This window comes from Syngnathus scovelli, chromosome 19, assembly GCF_024217435.2.
Source record: "Syngnathus scovelli strain Florida chromosome 19, RoL_Ssco_1.2, whole genome shotgun sequence".
Classification (NCBI taxonomy): domain Eukaryota; kingdom Metazoa; phylum Chordata; class Actinopteri; order Syngnathiformes; family Syngnathidae; genus Syngnathus; species Syngnathus scovelli.
Window position 1 is genome coordinate 2,078,393 of NC_090865.1, and position 26,821 is coordinate 2,105,213.

Sequence of the window (26,821 nt, forward strand, 5' to 3'; positions counted from 1 at the left end):
CACACTCAAATCTTTTCCTTTATTTCAGTTTTTGACAAAATAGCCAGAAAAGCCTCTATAAAAATACGCTCTCTACAAATGTCTTCAGGCCTTGACAGAAAACGTGTGTAGAAGAATCCAGTTAAGCCCCTTCCTCGCAACCAACACCCACGCAAACATAAATTAATCAGAAAAATCTTTTTAAATTATCCACAAACAAAATGTACACCATTTGTTGTTGAATTAAATTACATATCATTCAAGTGGCACGGCGACAAAAAAACGAGACGCAAACCTGTCGCACGGCGATTTTGAAAATAGTGTTTTGGTCCATGTGGAAAGAGAACAGTTCGCATCGGTAAAGGCAACTTGTTTTTTTCGGCGTCTCATCTTCTCAAGCCGAAATGCAATGGAGCGAGCGACGACGACGCACCTGCAGAAGAAGAAATAAGATATTTCAGAGGAGGGATACGGTTGTAAAATGTGGCATGTTGTGAGTGATGAGAACCTGACGTGACGCTCCCCAGCCTCCTCTGCAGGGCCTCCAGTCTTGAGATGTAATCGGTGAGGGCTCGGTCGGGGTCGTAGCTCTGCAGGTGGGCGCACGTGAGCATCCCGGGGTCTCCGGCCGCATGAAACCTTAGATGCAAGAAATGAATCATTAAAAGTTGTTAAGCCTTGGTGGAGGCTCCTGAATTTCAGCCTACCTGTGCTGTGCGGAGCAGATGGGTGACCTGGGGGATTCCCGCCCGCTGCGTCCTCTGCTTGAGCCCCCTCCTCGGTCCCGGTCCACGTCCACGCCCGGGTGGAGGTAATCAGTGCCTGAAGAACAACAAAACTCAAGTTGACTAATTGTATGATTAAAAATAAATTTGAGAGGAGACCGCCCGTGCCTAAGGATGATTAGCATTTTTAGCAATTAGCATGATAGGATTTATTTACCAATCATTTGCGTGGTTTCACTTTTCTGGACGCCGAAGGAAGTCGTGTTGCTCATGCCCGTCGTTTTCTGCCAACGTTTGACCAGGAAACGCATTCTGGTGCACAACAAAATGAGCAAGGTCAGTAAAAAAAAAAAATACGGTGACTTATTTTCTCTCTGTCGACTCACCTGGAGAGGGCGATGGAGACGCGCACGGCCGAGCGGAAGCGCATGAGCCCTCGGCTGCGCTGCCCTCGGCCGCCGCCGGCGAGCCCGTCCGAGGGCCGGCCGCCCATCCTGTAGAGCAGGGCGAGCGTGGCTTCCTCGCACTCCTGGAAGCTGCCCAGCAGCAGCAGCAGGTACTTCTTCTGGTAGATGAGGGCCTTCCGGAAGCTCTCTGAGCGCAGGTACCTGCCGTACATCCTCTGCACGGGCACAGGCGAGGATACAACTTGCAATGCATTGAAAAGTAATTTTTCAGGAGATCCTTTCTGTTCTTAAAAAATATTTCCTTTCGACCTTGAGCGCAGTGTTGTCTGCCTCGGGTCCGGTTATCTCCCTCAGCGTCTGGGTCCTGATCTCCCCTCGGAGCCGGGCCACCTGAGTGAGGGCTTGATGTAGGGCTTTCTCTAAGCGGACCTTCTCCCGACGCCACGTCTCTTTCTCCTGAGAGAGCAGCAGCATGTCGGCAGAACCCGGCCCAGACGCGCCTCTCCTCCCGCTGGACTGTGAAAAGGTGAGGAATACGATTACTACCACTGCTATATTGTAGATTTTTAAGGATTTTTTTTTTTTTTTACAATAAATAAATTGGTACTCACATCGTCGCCTGTGTGCCGGTAGCAGCGGAGTTCTTCTTCCAGACGCAGCAAGTGGTTCCTCAGGTCATTCTTCTCCTCCGTCAGCCGGCCCACGAAGCCGGTCAACTCGGCATTCTGCCGAAGCAGACGCTCTGTCAGGGAGGAGGACCCTCCCGCCAACTGGGCGGAGTTCTGAAGAGCAGGTGAACATCTCATTAGTCATCATCCAGCCATCTTCCATTTTGTGTGGAGAATTATTTTAGTGTTGTTATGTTTGAGTTTTGATTTGATTCCACACTCACCTCAGGGATAGATGGGAGAGCTGGCGATTGCTGCAGCATGTTGATGACGTCATCAACACTGGACTGGAGCACCAACAGGTCTTCTCCGGTGATCTCAGCAGTGGGCTTGCCCGCCATGCTGCGGACCTTGGAGGCCACGAGGTGCAGTTTACCCAAGATGGTGTCTGTCGTGCGCCAAGGGCCCTGGTGGTGTTGATGGTGCGGCCCGGGCGACGTGCCTTGCCCGGCGCCGCCCTCTCGAGCCAACCTCTCCTCCAGTCGCTCCTTGTCCTCCTCCAGGCTTCTCCTCCTCGCCTCCTCTCTCGCAAGCAGGTCCCGGGTCTCCGACAGCCGTGCTTTCAGGTTGTCCAGCTGTGCCAGGGCATCCAGCAGAGCTTCGTTGCTCTCCTTGGACTTAAGGTCCGCCAGAGTCAGCTCCTCGTCCTTTCTCAACACTTCCAGCTTCTCAGCCTCCATTTGGCTGAGGAGTTGCACCAACTAGAAAACATTTTCAAAAAACATTTTCTTGATTTGAAATTTGAGAGAGTTGAGTTGAGAGAGCCATCACACAACAGCTACCTGTGCCTGCTTGTCATCCAACTCTTGGTGCAGTCCTTCCAGAAGGTTCTCCTCCTGGCTGACTTGGGCTCCACTTCCCCGTAGCTCCCTCTTTGTTCCCAGCACGGAGCTCATCTCCCGCGCCTTGGCTCGCTCCGTCTCCAGCTGCACTTGGAGCTCCTGGAGGCGCCTGTGCAAACTCAGCTTCTCCCGCTCAGCCTGCTGGCAGAAGCTGGAGGAGGCCTGGCGCTCCTGCTCCAGGTTGGACGTCAGCTGCTCTGCTTGTCTCTTTTGCTCCTCCAAAGCCAGGTTCAAGTCCTTGGAAACAAAGTCAAAGTGGGTTTGTGTTGTGCCGCTGAGGGCTGGCGAGGTCTTACCTCCAGTTGTTCTCGAGCGTTCTCCTGGTTCCTCTCAGCGCGACACTGCTCCTTTTCCACGGCCCACTGAAGCTCCCGGCCTTTCCGGCTTTCCTCCAACAGCTGTTCATTCAGCACGTCCACTTCTGAGACTTTCTTCGATACCTCGGCCCTGTATGGAACGACAAGATGCTAAGAACTCATACACGACACGCATTGAGTTGAATTTTCCAGTCGTGTCCAATCTAACCTGAGCGCATCCAGTTCTTTAAGGTGCTTGTGCTGAGAAATGAGCGTGGTCTCCAGCTCTAGCTTGGTCTGCGATAGTTCTCCTTTCAGCTCCTCCATCAGCAGCCTGTCGACCCGCGGTGGTCCATCGGCGTCGCCTCCCCCACGATGCTCCGTCGCAGCCAAAAGCGTAGCAGGTGGAGCACCTGAAGGAGGGAATCGAAGGGCGTTTTCCCTTTTGTAGGTCTTTCGATTTCTATGTCGTTAGTTTTGAAGAGCCTCACCTTGATGCGGGCGCGCCATCCGACTTCGGAGCTGATGGATCTCAGCGATGAGACTGGACCGGTCAGCGGCGTGGAGGGAGCCCATCGCTTCTCTGTGCTGAGCATCCTGGACACGGACCAACGTTGGATTGATGAGAAGAAAAAAATACAATATGTAATAGTCAAAATTATTGTTACCTGCTCGGCCAGTCTGCTCTCCAACTGGTTGAGGTGGATGACAGCGTCACTAGTGTCCACCATGTCTAAGTGGCTGTAGAGGACGTTCTTGAGCACACTACGCTCTCTTAGAAACACCTGGCGCACCGCTTCCAAGAGCTCAGCGCGCCAATCCGCCGAGTCGCCCGACATCTAGCAGGACACAGATGTATGGGTTTTAGCGTAAACTTCAACTATGAGTGAGAACTAAACCAAGAACCTGTGTGGTCTGCATGTGAGCGATGAGGCCTTTGAGGGACTCCACGGTAGCCATCAGGGCATCTCTCTCCTTAAGCCAGACCTGCAGGTTCAACTGGCCGCCGGGTTCGCTTTCAGAAACGGGAAGCTCTGACAGCGAGAGAACCTCCATGCCCTCCTTGTGCACCTCACGCAGCAACGACTGCAGGGTTTCAAACCTCAGGAGTTAGGATTTACAAGAAGACTAATTTCCGGAATAATTCTAAGGTCTGGTTTTACCTTGATCCTATCAGGCAATACTGGATCGTCCGCCTCTCTTCTGGCACCTTCAGGTGTCACCCGAAACTCCTGCTGGAGTCCACTAGGAAGGTCATACCCGGTCCTCTGGCTGTAGTCGGAGCTGCTGTCTGCAACGAGGAACAAAAGGACGAATAAGATATGGATGAAATTGGAAAGATGAACGCCTCGAATCATTGACCTTACCACTTGTGTAGCCATCTTTGAATTGTGACAGCAGCACATCTTGTCTCGATGAGGAGACCTAAAAACGGAATTTCGTCAGTAGTTCTAAAAAAAAAACCATTTCAATGACGAAAACGTATTTGATGGCTCACCTCGGCGACGCGCAGCTTGTCGATGACGGTCTTGAGCGCCTTGCACTCGTCCTCCAGGTTGTGCGCATCGCGTCGCAGCGCGTCACTTTCCGAGATGTGCCGCGCCTCCATGTCCAGGATTTCGGCGGCGTGCAGCTCCTGCATTTGGACCACCTTCTCCCGGAACTCTCCCATCACCTCCTCCAGCTCTTCGTTGGCGGCCGTCTGCGTGGAAGCGTCCGCCGAGGACGGCTCGGGACTTCTGGAGGGCGCGGAGCTTTTCCTGGAAAGAGACGTCTTGTCTTTGCTCCCCCTGGGTAGGGGCTGCTTGCTGCTCGCTTTCTTCTTGGGCTGGGAAGTGGAAGAAGTGGAGGAGAAAGGCTGAGGAGACGCAGCAGGGGAAGGAGAGGTCGAAGCGGAGTCGGCAGCCTTTGTCAGGGCCGCTTTTGTGTCCTGGAGTTCATTTTTCAACTTGGAAATGGAGTCCTCGTGGAGCTTGATTTCCTCCTGGAGCTTCTCATTGAGGGATTTGGAACAACTCAGATCTTCTTTGGTGGTGTCGGCAATCTTCTTCACTTCCCGGAGCTCCTCTTTCAGCTTCAAAATAGATTCCTCGTGGAGCTGGATCTCCTCATTGTGGGATTTGGAGTTTCTCAGTTCTTGGGTAGAGTCCGCGTTCATTTGGACCTCGTGGAGTTCCTCTTTGAGCTTTAAAATGTTGACGTCCCGCAGCTGAATGTCTTCTTGTAGCTTGTCATTGTGGGATTTGTAACTGTTGAGTTCTTCTTTGGTGGAATCCAAGTTCTTTTGGACCTCCTGGAGGTCTTCATTGAGTTTAAAAATGGAGACCTCACGCACTTGAATATCTTCCTGAAGCTTTTCATTGTGGGATTTGTAACTTGTCAGCTCTTGAGTGGAGTCCATGTTCTTTTGGACCTCTTGGAGCTCCACTTCTAGTTTAGAAATAGAGACCTCACGCACTTGAACGTCCTCCTTGAGCTTCTCGTTGTGGGATTTGTAACTGTTCAGTTCTTCTTTGGTGGAGTCCAAATTCTTTTGAACCTCCTCAAGTTGTTCTTTGAGATTCGAAATGGAGACTTCGCACTCCTTAATGTCCTCCTTAAGCTTCTCATTGTTGGATTTGTAGCTGCTCACTTCTTTGTTGGTGGAGTCCACATTCTTCTGGACATCCTGGAGTTCCTCTTTGAGCTTTGAAATGGTGACCTCACGGAGCTGGATCTCCTCCTGGAGCTTCTCATTGTGGGATCTGTAACTGTTGAGTTCTTCTTTGGTGGTATCAATGTTCTTTTGGAACTCTTGGAGCTCTTCTTCTAGTCGACTAATAGACTCTTCACGCACTTGAGCGTCATCCTGGAGCTTCTCATTGAGGGATTTGTAACTATCTATTTCTTTGGTGGTGTCCACCTTCTTCAGGGCATCCTGGAGCTCCTCTTTCACCTTCATAAGGGAGACCTCGCGGAGCTGGACATCCCCTTGGAGTTTCTCATTGTTGGATTTGTAGCTGCAAACTTCTTCTTTGGTGGCATCCATGTTTATTTGCAACTCCTGGAGCTCCTCCTTGAGTTTAGAAATAGAGACTTCACGCACTTGAATGTCCTCCTGGAGTTTCTCATTGTGGGATTTGTAGCTGTCGAGTTCGTCTTTGGTGGAGTCGGCATGTCTTCGGACCTCTTGGAGCTCCTTGAGAAGGTTTGTCCTGTCTGCTTTGTCCTCTTCGGCTTTCACCTGGACAGAAAATATAAATCTGAATATCTAGTAGCAATAGGTCATTCATTTAAAAAAAAAAAAAAAAAAAATCGTTTGAATTTCTCTCCCAATGAAGTTGATGATCAACTTGGTACTTACTTGTAAAAGGTCTTCTTTAAGTTGAGCGATGGTCAGTTCCCGCTCCTGTGGGGGAGAACAAAAACAAACATTGACATGTCCTACTTGAATAGTTTTTGTCATCTACTGCTTTATCAATACCTGCAGAAGCTCCTGCAGCTTCTCCAGCTTCTCCTTGCAGCTGTTCAGCTCCTCTTTGGCGAGCGCTGCCTCCTTCTGGGTCCTCGTCAGCTCTTCTCGCAGTGCCTGCGTCTCCTTGTCTCCTCCAGAAGATACCTGGGGGGCGGGTAATTAGTGAGCTGCTACTTTCATGGGGTATAAACATGGCAATTTAGATGAAGTGTACCCCCTCAAGCTGCTCCTTAAGTTTTTTGATTGTTTCCGTTTTGTCCTAAAAGAGAAAAGTGTTACTAAATGTTCCCCTTAGAGAAGGTTTGGACTTTTAAAAAAAAAAAAAAACTACTTTGAGTTCCTCCTGGAGCTGCTGGCATAGCTCCATTTGGTGGTCCAGCTGTTTTTTGGCAGCCGAGGCTTCATCTCCGGCCTGTTGAAGTTCCGACGAGAGCGATTGGTCACCAGCTGAGGCCTGCTACAAAGAGACAGAGGGGTTGTCATGGATTTAGGTCTTGGTTCTTAACATGTCATTTTACAAATATGTTTTAATATTTCAAATTAAACTGTCCGAGGCCAACGTGTGCACGATAGCTTATCTAAACTTTTTTACCTCCACAGCTGCAGACGTTCTAGGATGCTTTCCGCCCGTCATCTGTCTCAGGAGATCCAGGAGTGCCATCAGCCTCTTCTCGTACTCAGCCTCCTTCGAACTAGTGAGCAGCTGCTCCCGAAGCTCGTGGTTCTTCTGAATGCCACTTAAACTGGCCTCAAGCTCATCAAGCTTCTGGTGCAGGTGGCCCACCTTGTCGCCCTGATGGTCTTTGGAAGCCTGCTGCTGCTGCTGAAGAGCATCCAGGGTGGCTTGGCTGACCAACACCGCGGCAATTTTCTCCCTTAAATGCTCCTCCAGGGTGAACACTTTCCCCTGAAGCTCTTCAGCGTACTTCCGACAGCTGCTCAGCTCGGCATCTTTCTTGCCGGCTGTGTCCTCCAGCTCGTGGACACGGAGACGGAGCTCATCCACGCTGGATGTGGCGCTCTTCTCCAGAGCTTGCACTTGGGCCTGCGCTACCACGAGGTCGGCGGTTTTCTGCCTCAGGGTCTCCGTGAGGTCCTCTGATTTCTCGGTGCTCTCCTTCAAGCGCCGGTGCGTCTCCAACAGCTCGCCGTGCTCCGCTTTGAGGTCGCGGAACTCTCCGGAGACGAGGTCCATCTTCTGCTTCAGCTCGTCGTAATCGTACTCCTTACCAACGTGGGCCTCGTCATCCTCTTTGCGCTCCATGTGGACCAGCTCCTGCTGGAGTTTGTCGATGACCGCGTTGAGCTGCTCCAGCTCCTCCTCGCTCTTGCGCTTGAGATGTTCCTGCTCGCTGCGCAGGCACTCCACCTGCGACTCCAGGTCATTGATCAGCTCATCCCGCTTATCGATTCCCTGAAAAGGTGACCCAAAAAATATGAGCACACCAAATGGAAAATAAATGTTTCCATCTGCTTCACCTCTTTTAGAAGAAACATTTGAGTCTCCGCTTTACAAATATATTTTTGGAAGTCATTTTAGATGACACCAGGGGTGGGCTAAGTATATCCCAAGCACTTGGAGGATTTACATGACTAAAAAGAAACTATTTGACCTATTTCAATTTGACCTCATCGTTTGTTGAAGAATGAAATGTGGCCTTCAAGCCCACCCTTGGATGAGGCGTTCATTTCACACGGAAACTCAAGCGTTTGAATGAGTCACCACACAACGAGCACATGGATTTACTTACCAAGACAAACACAAGAGCACAAAATGGATGCCACCAAAAAATGAGAAACACCACACACGACCATGAAGCTATGCACACACCGAACAGGCTGTCACGTTCCGTTTTGTGCGTGCATAGACATGGCTTGTTACCTTGTTGCCAGACGTTTTCTCCATGTGTTGGAGCTTAGTGTTCTGTTCATTAAGAAGTGCTATTGCCCTGTCCTTCTCCTCCATCACCTTCAAGAGTCAAGAGATTATAACGTGATGGAATGAACATGCCACGGCAAATATAAGAGAGTCCAGAGTCAGTCTGGAGGACTAAATGCTTGAAGTTGTCATCTGGCAGACATGGGAACTGGTCAGCTTTCCATTTTGTTCTAGCCTATTTTCTATTTCTGTGTTTCTCAACTTTTAAATCTGGACCTGTTTAGATGTTCTGTCTGTCATAGATTGTGACCATAGTTTTGAGAAGCACACAACACTGTGAAGCGACCACCCCAGAGTCTACTGGACGATGCCATTGTCCTCTAATTATTTTTAATGTTGCGTTGCAAACCAAAGACATCTGTTAGCAGGTTACCTGGAGCATGCTCTCCCTGGTTTCTAGGAACTGTTGCTGGCTGCTGATCTCCTTGCGCTGAATCTCCAGTTGCATGTGGAGCTGCTGCATCTCCTCGTTCTTGTTCTCCAGCTCCTCCCGGAATTGCTCCAGCTGTTCCTCCAGGTGACAGATCTGGAGGAGAAGATGGCCAACCTTAGGATGATTGACAGTGATGGGATTCCGAGCGAGAGCAACGGAAAAGTACAAGACCTCCTTCTCTTTCCGGTCCAATGCTTCTCTTTCGGTCTGCAACTGAACCTCCAGCGTGGAGTCCTTTGCCTCAGTGACGGATTCATGATGCGTCTTTTGTTCGTCCTTTTGGCACAAAATGAAATAAAATATTTGAATTGATATTAGGGTCACGAAAAAGTATTGGAATGTGGGAAGAGCACGCACTGCATTCTGTCGTGGCTCATTTACAAACATTGTCTGTGTTGGAACAGCCCACACATTGTTCTCTCTTCTATTCAGCCCCTCCCACCCCTGAGACATCCTCTTAAAGTCAGCCCCCATCGCCATGCTCCCTCACCATACAATGCGGCGTGCTCACACACCCCCACCCTCCCGTGTTCCTAACCTTCTCCAGGGACTCTGCGCTGGCCAGCAGGGCCTGCTCCAGCTCGCGGACGCGGCTCTCCAGCTTGTCAATCTCCTGGTCGCGCTCGGCCAGATCGCGATGCAGCTGCTCCGAGCCCAGCAGCAGCTCGCTGCACCAGTCCGCCTTCTCCTTTAACTGGGAGGTCAGCTGCTCTACCTGATTAGTGCAAAAAAGGGAGAGAAAAAAAAAAAGCAAGGAAGAGACGTTTAAAAGACTCGCTTAAGGATGCCGATTGCTACACGGTGTAGCCGGCACATACACAGCTAGCTTGGAGGTCAGCTGATCCACCTGAGAAAGGAAGGAGGGAGGGTGGGTGGCTGGGTAGGAGAAAAGAAGTGCAGGGTGAAGGAGAGAGAGCTTTCATCCAAGGTTTACAAACCACACAGAATCATTAAACAGGGGATCCCACCTGGAGGAGGAGAAGGAAGAAGAGCAAGGAGGGGAAGACACCCTAAAAATGCACAAAGGGAGGGGCTGGGAATTCTCAATGCACTTCAGCAAGGGTGGACAAACTAAACGGTCTTCAAGGTTTTTGGGGGGGGGAGGAGGGGCACGTTTAGCGACTAGAAGCAGTACCTTTAAGAACACTCCATCCACCTGCAAAGACCAGGGAGAGAGGAGGTGGGAGGAGCGTCAAGGAGCACAGAGCACCAAGGCAAACACAAAAAAAGAGAGAGAGAGGTGACGCAATGAGGAGGAAGTAAAGGAAGCTGTGGAAATTATTGCAGGTATTAAAAAAAAAATAAACAAATTAGTAAGACGTCACCACCGGGGTCACTCCCTGTGAGTTGGAAGCACAAATAATATTAGAGGAGATGATTCAACCCTTCCATGCAAGTTGAAAACAAAGAATGGTGTGTGGAGGATTACAAGCTAGGGTAAATCCATTGTGGCGTTACCTGTTGGCTTCTATGCTCCGAGCCGCCGGGAGACCTCTGCTGGTTCTTCAGCTGCTGCTCCAGAAGCTGGATCTCATTCTGGAAGACGTCACGCTCGTGTTCCCGGTCCACTGCTTGCTCCTAGAAACAAGAAAGCGTGAAGAAGCTTCTTTCATAAAACAGTCTTCATACTTACAGCGAATATAGTTTTTATGATATAAAAAATGAGACGAAGCTTACATCAAGGAAGCGCCGGTTCTTGTCCAGCTGCTTCTCCAGTGCCTGGACCTGCTGCTGGAGGTCTCTGGTCTCGGTCTTCCGGCCGTGCTCCAGCTCAATCACCCGGTTGACCTGCTCCTCCAGCTCGGACTCCAGGGTCTTCACCTGCTTCATTAAGTCGGCGCTCTCCTTCTCCGCCTGGCGCTGCACCTCCACCTTCTCCTTCATCAGCTTTTCCGTCTCTTCCAGGAGATCTGAACGGGCACGCTAGGTGTCAGTGCATGGACATTCATTTTAATTGATGATATTTTGGTGATGAAAAGGATGCTGAGGCTACGGAAGAATCCATTTAAATTTTCACTGTTACTTAAACCTTCACAGTGGATATTTGATATGTGTAGGCCTAATCCAGACATCCCATTCACTTTTCCAAAATGACCCGTCGCCACCACCACCAAGACGATTTTTGTTCCGCTACCATGAGGATGGTTCCTTCCTTATTACTTCACCCAGGATCAAAAGCCCACCCGCCGCGGGATTAGCAGTGAGAAGGTAGGACAAGTGTGTGAGTGACAGACCATAACATGACAATATCCATGCCCAGGAAGCATCGACAGGAGGGGAGGAGGGGAAATTGCAATCATCTTACTGGTGCAGATAATAATCATTAAAAAAAAAAAAAAATACTGATGATTAGGAGACCGGCGTTACTTTCATGCTCTATCACTCAACCCAAGATGCTGGGCAAGTTTAGTGAAAAGCAAAAAAAAAAAGTGAAGCAAAAGGTTAGTGATTGTGATCGTAAGCCCAAAAGCAAGCACGAGCTTTGAGTAAGTCCGATACGTAAGTTGGCTTAGGGTTACGGATCTCATGGGTTAGACAATTATAGAGGGAGAGGAGCTGAGCCATGCTCAAAGTGGACACACCTGCTTCAGGTGCTGCAACCATTGCAGCTTCAACTAGGCCTACAGGAGGATAAGAAAGCACACGAGTTGAACATGCTTTTGCTTTCGTGTCGCCAACAGGAACATCTCAGAAGAAAAAGATGGCAGAAAAACAGGGATGCGGCAGTTTCGTTTTTTGGTGTTTCATCATTCGGGTGTTGCGTAGTTCTCACGAAGCACATAGCATGAAAGCAAGCGGTTTTCTTAAATTGCCCCATGTTCTAAAATGTGGAGAATACTCACCTTTTAAAAGACTAAATATTCTCATGGGTCACCTTTTTCATAACAAGAGGTGCAAAAATTCAATGCGGAACAATTTAAGCAATGTTAAGATTTTAAAAAATTGTTGAAAAAGTGTTTTTCAGGACACTACTTTTTGGTGAAAGGTCTTCTGGGATACGTACAAAGCTCACGAGTGCTGGCGGTTTCTCGCATGGCGTCTTGTTGCCGGGAAACCAGCTCACGCTCCTCCTGCATTTGAAGCCTCTCCTGCTCCAGCTCTTGCAGTCGACTGCCGGTAACCTGCGTTAAAAAAAAAAAGGGTTACCCCCTCACACGCGACGTAATCTCATTTACAGTGGGTTAATCGAGTTCATGATGCAACGTCGTTTAAAACCTGGCATCAGTATCTACCTGCAGCTCCTGCTCCAAGCTCCGGTGGAGCTCCTCCTTCTGACGTAGCTGCTCCTCCAGGGCAGCCCGCTCGCCCGTGTAGCCGTCAATCAGACCTGCGTGAGACCAGGTTAGCTAAATGCGAGCGTGTCGATACAAAAAAAGAAAGAAAAAAAAATAACACAAACAAACCTCAAGGTTACCAGCAAGCACAAACGCATTCCCGCTGCATAATTGACATGAGCACGCCTGACCCATTTTGCTCGACATGTGAAACACGACTGAGTTGCAAAAACAAAGAAATGCTTCATAACGTTGCAGCTAGGCCACAGGTCAGTAAGCATTTCGCTCTGGGATGCTATTCGAGGGTTGCCGACACAGACGAGCGAGTGCTTTTCTCCAAGAATAAAAATTCAACATCACGAAATTGCATTTAGTAGCTCAAAAATGGCGGCTTGTGTGTTGCAGGGTAAATATCCCTCGTGTTGTTGTTTTTTCAGGCACCTGACCAGGACATTTGTGAGGAGTTTGCCTAAGGAGGTTTCTTCTCCAGGATACACTACTCACATGTAGTGGCTTTTTTTTTCCCCCAATCATGTCGAGACATTGTGACAACATTGGAACAAGCACCGGCGCAATACAAGAATTTAACAGTGTCACTTATCCAATAAGTTTGATAGCAGGATTTCTGCAACTGAATAAAATAGAAAAAAAGAAAAGCATAGAAGTCTCACCATCACTGTGTGTTTCCAAAAGCTTGCGAAATGCTGCTCTGTACTTGATAAAGTTGAGCTCAATGTTAGCGTTGGTGTTGTTTGGTGTGCGTGCAGGACCATCTGTCTCTGACATGGATGGCCCCGGTAATGGAGCTAAGTGATACCCCGTCACCCACCCTAACAACTGTAAAAAAAAAAAAAAAAGCTCAGATGCTCACCCTCGGCCCGGTGTAGCTCGATGGCCAGTTGCTCGCGTGCCCGGGCCTCCTCGGCGAGGCGCTCCTGCAGCTCCTCCTGCTTCTGCAGGAGCTCGCTGATCTCCTGGTTGTGGCGGAAGGACTCGCGCATGAGCTCCGTCTGGGTGATGTGGGCATGTTCGAGCTGAGAGGTGACCACAAAAAAAAAAAGATTATTGTACCACCTTGATGGTATTGGGGATTTTTCATCTCCAAGTCAGCAAAGGCCTGATTCTTCTGTGGTGTGAGGTGTTTAACATTTCCTTGTTAAATCATTAATTAACCTGTTGAATATTTAAAATGGAAAATCCTCAGTGTTCCGCAGCAGATGACACAAACAGTGGTATTATATTTTCTCCACTTCATAACTAGGACATGAAAATTTATGCTAGTTGTGCTTCGTTGCCATTCCACGACGACTCGTCGAAGCATTTGCCTATCTCTGGAGTTCAAAGGTCTTTCTGCGACATTATGCAAAGCAGGAAGTGGTGACACTGTCACGTGGAAGTCACACAATCCTGCTAGTCAGAGATGATTATGACTGTGTCAAAAAAAATAATAAAAAGCAGAAGGCTTATATAGATTGAAGTCCTGGACTGAAGATAAAAAAAAAAAAAAAAAACAGACTGAACTGTACTGGAGTAAAAAAGTAAAAGGCAGCCTCGCCCATTTTAAAAACTTGCACGACAAAAACAGAACCATGAATGATTATTCCAGCCGAGAGCAGAGGAAAAAAAAAAAAATCTCTTAAGGCCATGAGGATGAAATATTTTGCTTTTCTGAAACCCACCACTGTTCTCCGTTGATATTTAATTCATCCCGTGCATAAATGAAGTTGCGGGTGGTGAAATATTCATCCACGCTGAGGTGTAAACTTACTGTAAAGGGAGGTGTGGGCAGAGAGATTCTGGAGATAACTTTGAGCAGGTGACCGTTTGCGCGATGATTGACGTGCGAGATCTGCGTCTGCACTATGACGGCGTTCTTCTCCGTCAGGGTGCTGTAGACGGGGAAAGGCCGCGGGAGGGGGATCCGAGATTCCACCTCGTACACGTCCTGGTCTGCCCCTTCAACCCACGCGGTGTTCTGCATCCTGGAATTCCAGAAGGAGCGGTGGGAATCCATGCTTGCCGTTGATGGCGTTTCTTGGATCAGCGGAGAAGGCTCGCCATGGTAACGGTTAACGCGTCGGTGGATGGGTTGAGCAGGTAAACAGGTCCGACCGCACCAAGCGGTGAAGAGGAAAAATCCAAACGGGGGCTCGTCATCCCGATTCCATCAACTTGAGCGGCATTCCTGAACGTGGCCCGCCGGGAGGTAACGAGTCCTCCTCTTGATCGTGATCCTGCTGACCTTCTTTTTTCAGTGCAGAAGCACAGATCGCATCCCCTTCGTCTTCCCCCGCTCCCAAACAAAGCTATATCGCCGTAGCAACAACAAGCTTTTCCCCAGGGCTTTTAATTGCTCAGTACGAGCGAGGGTGACGTGACATGACAGAGGTCCTTGCAGACTTTGCCCGTCATTCCCGCCGCTCTCAACTCACCGGGGCTGGAGCGCTTATCAGACCAGGTTTCCTGTATTCCACGCAAAGAAACTCAATTCCAAAACTTCCAAGGCTGTTTTTCCCCCATTGTGGTTCATTCACCGCACTGATCCCCGAGCTGAAGAATTGTGCTCAGTGAAACCAAGGAGGGAGGGAGGAAGGGAGGAAGGGAGGGAGGGAGGGAATGAGGGCACGGGAGGTGTGGCTTCTTTTCCCAACACCACCGGGTAAACCAGGTAGAGTAGCAAATGGATCTCACACACACACCCACACACACATTGACACCACTCCCTATCGCACTACACTGCGCACAAATAATAAGCCCGAGACAACAAACACACGCACGCACGCACTCCCTCCCAGCAACGAAGTCGTCAAACCGGATTCACTCGCACGCAGAATCATTAAGAGGTTCCAACACGTCAACTAACTCGGTGACATGCTGTCATACTTAAAACACTTTCCCCTTGCCAGGAAAATCATTAATAAAAACGGCCTTATATACTGCGAGTTGTTCTCACCTCGATTTACATTTGGGGAAGGGAAGTTACAAGTAGGATGTGACCATTTATTTTTTTTGCATCTCATTCTTGTGCATGAGCAAGCTGAGGCTTTTTTTTTACACTATGGATCATTTCCAGTTCTTCTGATGATTTCCATTAGGCTAGGTGTCAGAACAAATGTTGCAAATTTGACTTTTAAAAAAAATAATAATATTCAAAAGAAAGCAGAAAGATGCTGAACAACAGTGACGCCTGGCTTGAACTTGGATCGCTACAAGCTATTTTTAGATGGCCAAGACAAATGGAATTCAAGCGTGAGTAACGCATGAATTTCAGCCACGGGGATGCGCCCGCCGTGCATTCGCTTACAGTAACAAGCTCAATGGCCTAGTTAAAATCCAGTCGGAGGGGCCGACGCTACACGCAGCGGGCGCACGGCATGGGGGCGGGGGGTCTTTCATGATAGGCTGGGACAAAAGCACCGTGTAAATACAGCTCGTTTCTAAGGGTGACCGCTGGGAATGGGAGCGGGGGGGGGGGGGGGGGGGGGGGGGTGTTCCAGACAACTTAGTTGAAAGGTCCCATTCTGCAGTCACCTCCAGATTGAGAAAACTAATAACCTCACTTGTGGGTATAAAACCTCTAAAAAATACACAGCTTTTTAGTACCTGGTTGGTGGTGTCAGTGATAACCATCAGCATCTTCTCCAAGGCCGTCTGGAGGCGAAGGCCGATGCCCGTCAGGTGCTCCTCGTCCTCCCCCAGGTGGAGGCTGTCGCCAGACTTGGTGGATTGACCTAGTGTGAGAAGAGATATGGATTATTTCACATAATTGTGCAAGGTGGTGTTATCGTGAGTGACCTTTTGGCACATGCAGTTTGAGTAAGTGTAGTACTTGCCTGTGACGTGCGATGTGGATGACGCTGCTGAAGCGTCCGCCTGCAGACTTTGCATGTGGAGGCCCATTGTTTCTTCTGCCGCCGCCGTGGTCTTCAGCACGTCGGCCAACACGCGACTGAGCCTCTCGTTAGCCTGGCGCAGGATCACTCTGAAAGCAAAGCGTACGTGCTGGATTCTCGGTAACGCCGCATTTTGTTCTCGCCACTGCGCTGGTGAAGTCAAACTTAACCATCACCTTTCTTTATCCTTGTCGATGGAGTCAACTTCGTCTTCGTCTTCCTCAACTTTTTCTGCCCAATCTTCTTTCGTTTGCAGCGGCTGCATGGGAAAAAGGGAGAAAAGAGAAAGCAGTCCCGTCATCGCTGAGCCCCAAGTGTGGTACTGTCGGCGATGCAAACTAAAAAAAAAAAAAAAAAAAAAACGAGCTTGATGACACAGACGAACTTGGACTCTCTTTGGAATACAAAGAGACACTAGTTTCATTGTGCTGCCATGGCAACAGGTGCAGCTGGGATGCAGCAGCGGGGGAAATAAAACATCACAGCAGCACCACCTGCTGGAGAGTAAATAGTAATGCTGATGTCAAAACCATCTCAAGAGTTTTTAGATTATGGCTTTTTGGGTGCTGGGTCACAGTCCGCCACCAAAAGCCAAGTTGTGGTGGCTCTGTATCTTTGATTTTTTATAATAAAATACAATAAGTATCCTAAGTGAAGGTAATTGGATTAAATGTGTGGATTCAGAAGCGTGTGTCAAACTCAAAACACAAAAAAAGCCAATAAATTAGTTTTTCGGACAAATGCAGTTTTAGGTAACAGTGTGGAACAGGCAAGCAACACCCACCTTCACCTCGGCTCCCAATTCAGCTCGCTGCAACTTCTCCCGAAGCTTCCAGATCTCAGTGTTCCTGTCGCGCAGCTCCTTCTCCAGACGTTCCCTCTCTTCTTTCAGCCAGGCGCCCATCGACACAGCCGCGTTCTTCTCCGCGCTCTCCTCGCCGTTCGACTGGGTCTGCATGCCGGTGCTGGCCTGGCAGGCGAGTTTATTGATCCGGGCCATCTCCGTCTGCTGCGCGCACTCCACCGACATCTGGACGATGGCCTGAAGACAACACGTTGATGTCAGAGATCCTCTTTCACCGTAAACAAATACAGCGCGGTGCAGCCTCTGGCTACCTTGGCGACTTCCTCCTCCACACTCAGCTTCCCTTGCAGCTCGCCCTGCCCAGCAACACCGACGGTCTCAGAGCAGACCCCGTCGTCAAGATCCGGTCGCTCTCCTTTCCTCTCGCTCTCCAGTTGTTGCCGCAAGCTAGTCAGCTCGGTGCGGTGCTGCTTCTCCAGCGCTGCCACTTCTTGGACGTACTCGTTGTACAGCGCCCTCCTCAGCGCCTGCAGCTTGACGCTCAAGCCCGAGCGGGAATCCGACGCCCACCGGGACAGCTGCTCCTCGGTGAGGTCCTGGAGAAGCGAGAACAAACTATGAAGCGTGTCGTAATGTAGAAAATAACAAACCCGCCCTTCTGCTCTGGGATCAATACACTTTGTTGTTCCCCGGTCTTGTGATGAATTCCTCACGTCGGTCGGTCGGGAACTCTCAAAGTTATGAGGACGGCAAGAGAGCGACAAACTGAGAGGACGACTTTCTCGCGCTCCATTGGCAATAGAGGCGGGTGATGTAACTTGCCAGCCTTTTAATCATTCGATATAGGACAATTCATCCTGCTGAGCAAAAAGGGAGGGTGGTAATGTAGGGGCAGGAGATATTTAGGACACGTTTAGCCCTAAAGGCTGCTAGCGCTTCCCCTCGCGTTCACTCAGGCCCTCCAAGCGCAAGTGCACCAATCAGCTCCGGAGTCAAATATAATGATGTGACAAGGCTGATTTCAAGAAAGGAAGTCAAACCTTCAGCTCCTCTTGATGCTCCTCGACACGCTCTTGGCTGGACTGTGGCCCACTAGAAAAAAAAATAAGTGTAATGTTAGATGTGAATTAGTGCTTCCATGGCGATAGGAAGGTGGATCTGGACATTTTTAAATTAAACAATGGCTCTGAAGGATTAATCGATTTTTTTTTTTTGCTGCGACCTCACCTATCCTGAGCTTGCGAGCCTGTCAACTCCTGGAGTTGCCACCGCAGCATGGCAATCTCGGCGTTGAAGCGTTCCTCCGTCTCGGCGAGGCTCCTCTGGTATTGAGCTTGGAGGCGCTCCATCTCTAACCGGTGATTCTCCTCTAGGTGGCGATGTTTCTCCACCGCCTCCGCCTTCAGCCTTTGGACCTCGTCCGAATCTGAGTGAGGTAAAGCATGCGGAGATAGATGGGAGTTACTATTTTAAAAAAAGTATTTCATTTTCATCCATTATGAGTGCTTCTGGAATGTACGTCAGCAAGATCTTTCTTCTGTAAAAGAATGGCTCTCGCTATTACGCAACCAAACCATTAGCTGACCTTGGTCAACATCATGCTTCTGATTGTCCGCCTCCTCTTTCAACAGCTCCAGCTGAGCAGCCTGGATGTGAGTCAGGCTGATGCGCTGCGCTTCCAACTGCAGCTTGCGCTCATCCTGAAAACATCAACAATGTCTTCAAGTTCATCAAAACAGTGGAAAGCAAATATTGACATTAATTAGTCACGTTTTGTTTTTGCTGTTTGAAAACAACCTGTGATTTAATTATGCAGCTCATATCGATAAATCAATGACGCTAATCACGCGACTAATCCCACTTCAACAACAGAGTTCAGGAACAAGCCAATTATCGGGCGGTAAACATAAAGCAAGGGCTCCCTCCGCTCGCTGTGATTTATGCATTAGTTCGAATTCATCCTGCTTGGGCAATTATGCGACGGCTTTGATGCTGGAGGTGTTTGAGCATTTCAATGGCGCTTTTGTTGCCAGAATAAATGTTGCCGCCATGTATGACATACACGCAAAGACTTTTTTTCCCCAACCTCGGTTATGCACAAAAAAAAAATGGTTGATATTGAAAAGCAACAGGTTAGCATCTGTCTTTAAATGTGTTCCATAAAACAAGCGCATCTCAGATTTGACTATTACGATAAGTCGTTTTATATGAATGGTGCGGATGATCGTTTTTTCCCTCCGGTAGCAAGCGTCGCACTTATGGAGCCTCGCCAACATAAAAAGAAAGTCTGTTGTGTAACTCGCAGCAACAGCGGCGCTCTCGCTCAGCAACTAGAGAGCCGTTACGGCGCTCGAGTGGCATCGCTAGATGAGCAGCTGAGTGTTTTTTTTTTTCGCGCGGTGTAGCGGGAGTAAGTGGAAAATATGATTTCTGGAAAGGCCTTTTATCATCACGCAAACAAGTCAATCTGAGGGAGGGAGGGAGGAAAAAGGCTGATGCCGCCGCGGGCGAGCGAGCGAGCGAGCGCTACCTGTTTGCGAGTGGCGTCTCCCTGGCAGCCATCCGCCTCATCGCCGCCGACCTGGCTCTCCGTCTGCATCTCTCGTTCTGCCGCACTTGTAGCTTTGGCTTCTTCCTCCTCCTCCTCCTCTTCCTCCTCCTCCTCCTCCCTCTGCCTGGCAGCCTCTGAGGGGCCTCCGCCGCCGCCGCCCGCTCGGCGCTCCTGCTTCAACCTCTGACGCCTCTTGCGCCGGTTGGAGCCAGTGGCGGGCTTCTGGGCTCGTTCTTCGGCGGGTCGCTCCCCCGAGTGCTGGACGTGGGACGAGGAGGGCCGGGAGAGCCTGTGGAGCTCCACGGCCTGCCGGGCGCTATCTGGCTCAGCTTCCGCAGCCTTCAGTACTGACTGGAGAGCTTTGACCTCTTCTCGTAGGGAGCGAATGTCATTCTTGTCCTCACCTTTTGATATTTGAACCTCCTCCAGCTCTTTTCTCAACTGTCCGATTTTATTCTCTGAGACCACGAGTTGCTCTGTGACTTGGGAAAGCCTGCCCGCGAGGGTTTCTTTTTCGTTCACTGTAACGTTGAGCTTCTCTGTGAGTTTGGCCACGTCTTCTCCAGCAGCCTCCGCACACCTTTTGACATTTTCACCTTCCAGAGCAGCAATTTTGGCCTGAAACTCGAGCGCTTCTTTCAGTGTCTTCTCCTCAAGTCGTGTCTTAGCCTCAATAAGGCAGGAGTACTCGTCCTTCAGCTCCTGGTAGTTGACTTCGAAGTTCTTTTCGGCAAAGGAGAACGTGCTGCGTTGCTTTTCGATCTCCTCCCTCAGCTGGGCGACGAGTGTCTCCATTTCTGCCGTCTTGGTGTCATTTTCCAGCTGCTGCTCCTTCCATTTGCTCTCCCAGCTTTGCTCTTTCCGTTGAAGAACCTCCGTCTTCTCCAGCAACGTTTGCATTTCGCTCTCCAGCTTGGCTCGCTGCTCTCCTCCCTTCCGCAGATCTTCAAGCTCCACTTGGAGCTCTTGCAGCTGCCGCACAAGCTCGTCAGCTTTGGAGCTGTGCAAGGCCATCTTGAGATCTTCCTTTAGGCCGAGGATTTGGTGCAAGAGCTCTTCTCGTTCGTTGGAAAAGGCGGCTTTCTCGTTTTGCAACAAATGTAGCTGGTTTTCGTAGGTGAGGCGGAGATCATCCAGAGATGTTTGGTGTTTGATGGCAGCTTCATTAAGGAGGTTCTCGGCGTTGAGGAAGCTCTCTCGACGGAGCTCCTGCCGAAGGAGTGTGAGTTCCTCCTCGTGACTGAACAGCAAGTGGGTTCGAAGCTTATCCAGCTCGGCCTCCTGCGACTCGGCCATGCGGCCCAGCACGGCGTCTTTCTCCCGTTCCAGCATCTCCAGCTTGATCTTGTAGTTGGTCGTCTCCGACTCGTGCTGGGCCTCAGTCTCCAACGCCGCCTCCCCAGCGGCGGCCAACTGGCTACGTAGGTCGCCGACGGTCTCCAACAGGCGCCGCATCTCGTCTTGTTGGCTCTCCTGAGAGACCAGACTATTGGACACCAGCTCGGCTTTCTCCCTCGCTGAACGGAGATCGCCGCGGAGCCTCGTGAGCTCAGCCTGGAGGTTGGCCTTTTCTCGCCTGAATTCATTTGTGGATTCTGCTAACGTTCCTTGAAGCTCCTGAATCTTAACACCAAGTGTTTCCTTAATGCTGGAGTTTTGTTCTTTTAGAAGTTCTACCTCGGCACGATGCCGCTCCACTTCAGCTTTATGTCGCTCCGTCTCCGCCTGGTGCTGCGCCAAGACTTGCTCCATACGTGCCGCGTTCTGCAGGTTGAGCTCCTGCTTCATAGCGACAATCTGTTGACCGTACATCTCGTCCAGTTCGGCCCTGAGAAGGTCCAGCTTCCGGGCGTTATCCTCCTGCATTCTTTGGACGGCGTCACCCTCTGATAAGCTGTCCCGGTGACAACGCCTCTGCAGATCCTCCACCGTTGCCATGAGCTGCTTAATCTCATCCGAGGACGTTCTCTCCCTCTGCCGGGAGTTGGCCAGCTCGCTTTGACAGCTTTGTAGGTCACCTCGCGCTTTCTCAAGGTGTGATTTACAATTCTCCATTGTACGCTTGGTGTTCTGCAGGTCGCCCTGGCATTTTTCCAGCTCCGTTTCCTTCGCGGCCACTCGCTGCTGGAGGCCGCGCAGGCTTTGCCGTGACGACTCCAGCTCCTCCTCCAGCCGGCCGAGGGAACAATCTCGCTCGGAAATGACTCGCTCTTGCTCCGCTATGATCAGGTCCTTCTCGTCGGATGCCTGAATGTCATTGGCCGACCGTCCCAAAATGGCAATTTCCTCTCGGAAGAGGTTCAAAGACGCCGTCTGCTCGGACAGCAGCAGATTTTTCTCCTTCAGTGTGGTGGCGAGAGTCTCTTCTGCTGCTCTCAGTTCAGCAAGAGACTGATCTTGAGTCACGATGACCTTTTCTTTTTCGGCTATGAGCACATCCTTCTCCTTTAGCCTTTGTGTGAATGACTCCTCTGATCTTCTCCCTGACTACAATAAGAGTCAAGCGTTAGACATACAAAAGCAACAGCGGACACTCATTACATACGCCGTAATTCCTCAACAGACGGCAACTTCTTTTATACCCCAAATTTTAAAAAAAATGGCCACCGTTTGAGGAAAGAACGAAATCACTTCTAATATGTGTAGTCACGTCATGGAACGCACCAACTCCATGTCGCTGATTTGGACCTGGAGCTGATTGATAAGGTCCATCTGCCCATCGCTCTTCTCCTGGTTCTTTCTCGCTTGGACGTTGGCCTCCTCCAGTTGCAGCTGGTATTGCGCCAGCTGCTGCCTGGCCTGAAGAAGGTCCGCGGCCGTGCTGCTATGGCTGGTGTTCCGCAGGGTCTCGCCGGCCTGGAGCTGTTCAAACCAACTCTGTCATCATCAAGATAATGGGGAAGAAAATGACGGAGAATACAACTCCCACCTGCTGGAACTGAAGCTGCAGTTTTTGGCTCTGCTCCGTCAGCGCCAGGAACTCCTTCATGATCTCATCTTTCTCCTCACGCGCTTGCTGGAGGTTAGCGGTGAGTTGAGTGATGATGCCGTCCCTCTGCTTCAACGCGGCCTCAAAGTCCTGCAGCTATGGTGTCAATGATTGTACATATAGTTGGAAAACTTCCATCCCAAAGCGGTCCTCATCATGTTTCCGACTGATTCGATATTTACCTTCTGTACACCTTCCGTTCCAAACGCAGCCCGTATCTCCTCAAGCTCCTGACTCAGCTCCTCCACCGCTCGCGTCTTGGCTGCAAGCGCCTCCTCGACATCCTCCAGTCTGCCTGCCTTGGTCACCTCTCGCACTCCCTCTTCCTGAACAAGGAAGAGCTATTAGAGCATGTGGAGTTTTTCCCGAGACATATGAGAGAAGGAGACAGAGGAGGGCCCGTTAGTCAAAACCCAAGCGCTGCAGCAGGAGGCTTTAAAAGAAGACACAGCGACGTTAAAGACCGCTCGGTATGTCGCTAGCCGACACCTTGACACGTTTCTTAAAGAACTCTCGTCTCTGCTTTCACTTTGCTGCATCAGCTGTATTGATCAGCGCCTCCATTATCCAAGCAAAAAAAAAAAAAAAAAGTGCCATGTCATGGGTCACTGCAACCTTGAGGCGTGTCAACATCACCAAAAGAACCATGTAGAAGAATACGGACATTAGTACAAAGTCAATACTATGGGGTGGGGTTGCGAGAAGAGGGGGGGGGGGGGGGGATTAATATGTTAAGCGAATGGAGAGTCAGCAGCGGCAGGCGGCGGTTGCGGCCATCAGGGCTCGTGAGCAGAGCCGCTTGATCAGATTACCGTACCCAAATAAAATCCCCGGCGGAAGACGTCATTAGATTGGCCATCATCTCACGGCAGCCGTTGACCTGCTAATTCACAAAGTGTCAGCCAAAGAGGGAGAGAATCACTCGGATGACAGCTGCTTAAATTTGCAAGTCTCTTTGATGGGGGGGAAAAAGGGTGAGCCATCGGTGGGGAAAGTGGGGGGAAAAAGATCCAGTTTCACTTAAGTGGTCCAAAAAGTATCAGGTCTTAGTTTATCTGAAAGACACGAACTTACCTCAGAGGAATAATCTTCTGCCGTCGTTGAAACTTCGCTCTCGGGCTGCAACACAAGACGTTTACATTTTGTACATATTAAGAACGTTGGATGCAAATGAGCCAACATCGCAAGACAACAAGGAAAAAAAATGGATTCCAGACAAATGCGTGACTAAATTGGCCTTAAATTGTGATTAAAAAGTGCAGCGAGGCTGCGGGAATCAGTCAGGCACAAGACTGTCTGTTTCCATGGCAACAGCTGATTTTGTGGACATCAAACGTAAAACACGAGGTTCTGGGATAGCGCATAATAGCGGCACAAGCATAAATGAAAACAGTTTTGCTACAATAGGGCAACCACTTAATAAGAATCAAATACCTCAATAGTGTACGTTTGATTGTGTACGACAGTCTCCCCACTGCGTAGCGTCTTGGAGAAGCTCAGCTCAGCGGCGGGTGATGCCTCGTTATTTGCTTCCCGCGCTCCATGTCGGGCAGCGGCCGAGTCGTCCTCCCTGCCCGCCGAGCGATCGGGCTCCGTGCTTCCCCGCGAGTCCCCTTCAGGCTTCTTTTTCTTCTTCTTCCTCTGGGAATCCGTGTGAGCTTTGCGTTGACGGTACTCGGCCAGCTGTGAAAAGCAACACAGATGTCACAGACATGTTTTTTTTTTTTTGTTTATCCCATCAAAACCAAATCAATTTACCCTTTTTCGGCACGATTTGGGGAAAGTCAATCGAAACATGGCATTGTCCGTGTTCGGGGCATCCATTTAACGAGCGACGCATGTCTTTAGCTCTGCCAGCAGGTGCTAATCCCGACTAAAGGATTACACTTCAAACCATGTCAATGATCAGCTTAAACTGACATGAAACTTGCTGATGTCTAAAAATGCTCACTCACCTTACAACCTCTGACGTGTCAATTTCAATTGCCTGCTGGCGGACGTGTTTAACGTTGAGCCCACGTGTATTTCCCGGGTTGACTATCCACCCCCCAATTATGTGTGTGCCATTTTAAAATATTGAAAGGGTGGATTTATACATAATCACAAGCAAAATTGGCCTTTGATACTCTTTCTAAAGATGGAAAATTTCCAGGTAACTTCATATTTGGTGGCACATGAAGCTAACGCCGCTAGCTTGAGTTACCGCTACCCATTGTTTGATAGACTCTACAAGGGGCAAGTGTGCAGGGAAACTTTAGGCTTGGGATGAGCTGCTTAACATAGCCAACTGTCCTACTTGGCAGAGCTGGTGCTGAGGTTATGATGGGTGGCGGCGGCCACATGGAGTCTGCATTTTGGGTAGGAGTTTCTCCAACTGGGCACACACTAACCACGTAGGTGGAGCAACATATAGTGTCTGGACATATTTACACAAATATTTGTAAGCAGCATTTTGTTGTAAATACCATGAAATAAAAGGTGACATTTTGAATCTTTGTTTAATATGCATCTTTTTTTCGGGAATCATAATGCTTTATGTATACAAGAAAAACAAAGGAATTTCTGTTACAATACTTTTGTAGCGCCCATATTTGTTACAGTGATTTATTGGAATTAAATGTGCATACCAATGACTATAACACAACAAGTTTATATTTATACTAAATGGGTAATATTAGTGACCTAATTTGCAAGGGTGCTAACTAACACAGCAAAGGGAGCACAAGTCTGGCATGAGGGGATATGTGTCCTGTAAATCCTGTTACACCTGCCTGCCAACCTCCCAACAGAGGAGGCGTCGGAAAGCCTCTACTTACTAGCCGAGCATGCACAATTGAAGCAATCCATCGCCACTTTTAAATAAACAAAGGAGTTTCTCATGCAGGATGACATAAGGCTTCCACTATGTAGCGAGCTAGCAGCGGTTAGGCTAAAGCCCCAGTCAGGGACGCACGTTACTGACAGCTGCAAAGGGGGAGGCGTAACAGCTGACGGATCACAACAAGGAGCTGTTAGCAAAAACCAAAAGTTGTCAGCAATGTTTACATTGATCAGCGTTTCTTAAAGAGAGTTATGCTTGCTGCTTGGCATCATGGGAGGACTCATACCTTTGCTTTGCCGGTCTCGAGTTTCTTTTGGCGTTCCGCGTCTTCCATGGTCACCGTGGCTAAAACAAATCGGAGAAGGACTCACAGGTCGTGTATCTGCGCCGGTGGTGTAGTGTGTGGGGACCGCGCCGGCTTCCAGTTGGCCGCCGATCGCATTCTCTCAAGGGTTGACTCCTTGTTGGCAGTCGGCGGCCATATTATTTTCCACGTAAACATGACACCCCACCGAGATGACGACTGATAGGTGGCCTGTAGCCACGCCCCCTGCATTCCACTTGTGTTGCCTTCACGGACTCGCAGAATTGTTGTTAATGATGATACATTTGTGAATTAAATATTGTTTGTTTTCAACAGGTGCCAGGGTACTTCCAGGTGGCAAAAAAATGATAAAAAAATGTTAGGTTCCCAACAGAACATGTAGGTAGCGTGGTTATGGATATCTCATTCTCAAGGGTTGACTACTGGGAGCAAAATTAAGTTCAGTGTCTTGCTCAAGGACTCTTGGACATGAAGGACATGAAGACTAGACTTGAGGATTGAACCTACCACTTACTTTGTTTTTTTTTTGGGGGGGGGGGGGTCTCCCTAACCCTAACTCTAACCCTTGCAAAATAATTTTCTTAAATAAGTCATATTTTGACCTGACCTTGGGTATTCTAATGTTAAACATCTCCTCAAGATGGTCTCCCATCAAGGGTACTGCTCACACCCTATTTGCATTATGTCATGAAAAATGAATGATTATAAAATATAAAATAATTTTATATCAATTGTCTGTGGTTTTCTCCCATGCCAATTCATTTATGAAGTAAAGAGACTCATTGTTCTCCCTCCAAAAAGACTGCTGCTGTTTCTATGGTAACAGTCAGAGAGCTGTCCCAGTTTGAGGAGCTGCCTTTTTGTTGAATTTTTTTAAAAAAATGTTCAAATCTCCTGCTCTAGTCAAACACTTATGAAAGGTTTTGCTATAGTCATCTCGAGAACATTCTGTTCAACGTACCTGAAGCAGCAGATGAGGACGATGAGGACGCTGTGTGTCGTCGGCTGATTGGAGTGGAGCAACTTATCGTCTGACAGATCTTGAATTCCACCCATCTTCTTTTGGACATGCTGTGTCTAACTTGATGCCACCTGTGAGAGCAGATAGGTTTTGTGCAGCAGCAGCAGCAGCAGAGGGAACTGCAGGGCATTTGAAAGTTTAGGCCCTGGTCTGAATAATTCATTCAAAGACGGAGTATTGTGTCAGCAGCCCCCAAACATGAGCAGAATATAGAGTTTGACAGTTGAATCAAGATTTGAATGCATCTAAAATGAAATGAGTGTATTTTCTGATACCATTGTAAACCTTTAAGGCTGAGTTAATGAAAAAAAATCATGACAAAACGGGTTATAGACAATGTACTCTTCACTGATTAGTTGAAATTTAGATTCACAGTAATTGCATTTGATGACGACAAT

The 26,821-nt window shown here is 49.2% G+C and overlaps 1 protein-coding gene across 1 annotated transcript; it reads right to left on the bottom strand.

Annotated features, from left to right (window-relative positions):
* akap9 (A kinase (PRKA) anchor protein 9) lies at positions 1-25,584 on the bottom strand. The gene is made up of 44 exons (XM_049750624.1): positions 25,364-25,584; positions 23,691-23,939; positions 23,331-23,375; positions 23,074-23,139; positions 22,439-22,582; positions 22,197-22,352; positions 21,932-22,129; positions 19,247-21,754; positions 18,302-18,416; positions 17,944-18,142; positions 17,757-17,808; positions 17,028-17,312; positions 16,696-16,953; positions 16,088-16,170; positions 15,852-16,000; positions 15,622-15,749; positions 12,890-13,052; positions 11,977-12,071; positions 11,748-11,865; positions 11,326-11,364; positions 10,421-10,653; positions 10,202-10,321; positions 6,964-7,686; positions 6,703-6,825; positions 6,586-6,630; positions 6,381-6,515; positions 6,261-6,305; positions 4,416-6,140; positions 4,285-4,342; positions 4,081-4,208; positions 3,824-4,003; positions 3,586-3,756; positions 3,409-3,514; positions 3,147-3,330; positions 2,918-3,068; positions 2,562-2,858; positions 2,004-2,480; positions 1,723-1,893; positions 1,421-1,627; positions 1,091-1,326; positions 922-1,016; positions 687-801; positions 488-618; positions 1-412 (listed from the first exon to the last, which is right to left on the bottom strand). Exons 1-44 carry the CDS (start codon positions 25,409-25,411, stop codon positions 366-368), a joined length of 11,001 nt encoding a protein of 3,666 aa, XP_049606581.1. The 5' UTR covers positions 25,412-25,584; the 3' UTR covers positions 1-365.
* Positions 25,585-26,821: the final 1,237 nt, after the last annotated feature.

Coding starts and splice junctions, on each gene's coding strand:
- akap9 (XM_049750624.1), bottom strand. CDS start 25,411: ATGGAAGACGCGGAACGCCAAAAGAAACTCGAGACCGGCAAAGCAAAG. Junction 6,141..6,260: donor TTAAAGAAGACCTTTTACAA/GTAAGTACCAAG, acceptor TTTTCTGTCCAG/GTGAAAGCCGAAGAGGACAA. Junction 2,481..2,561: donor TGGATGACAAGCAGGCACAG/GTAGCTGTTGTG, acceptor AATGTTTTCTAG/TTGGTGCAACTCCTCAGCCA.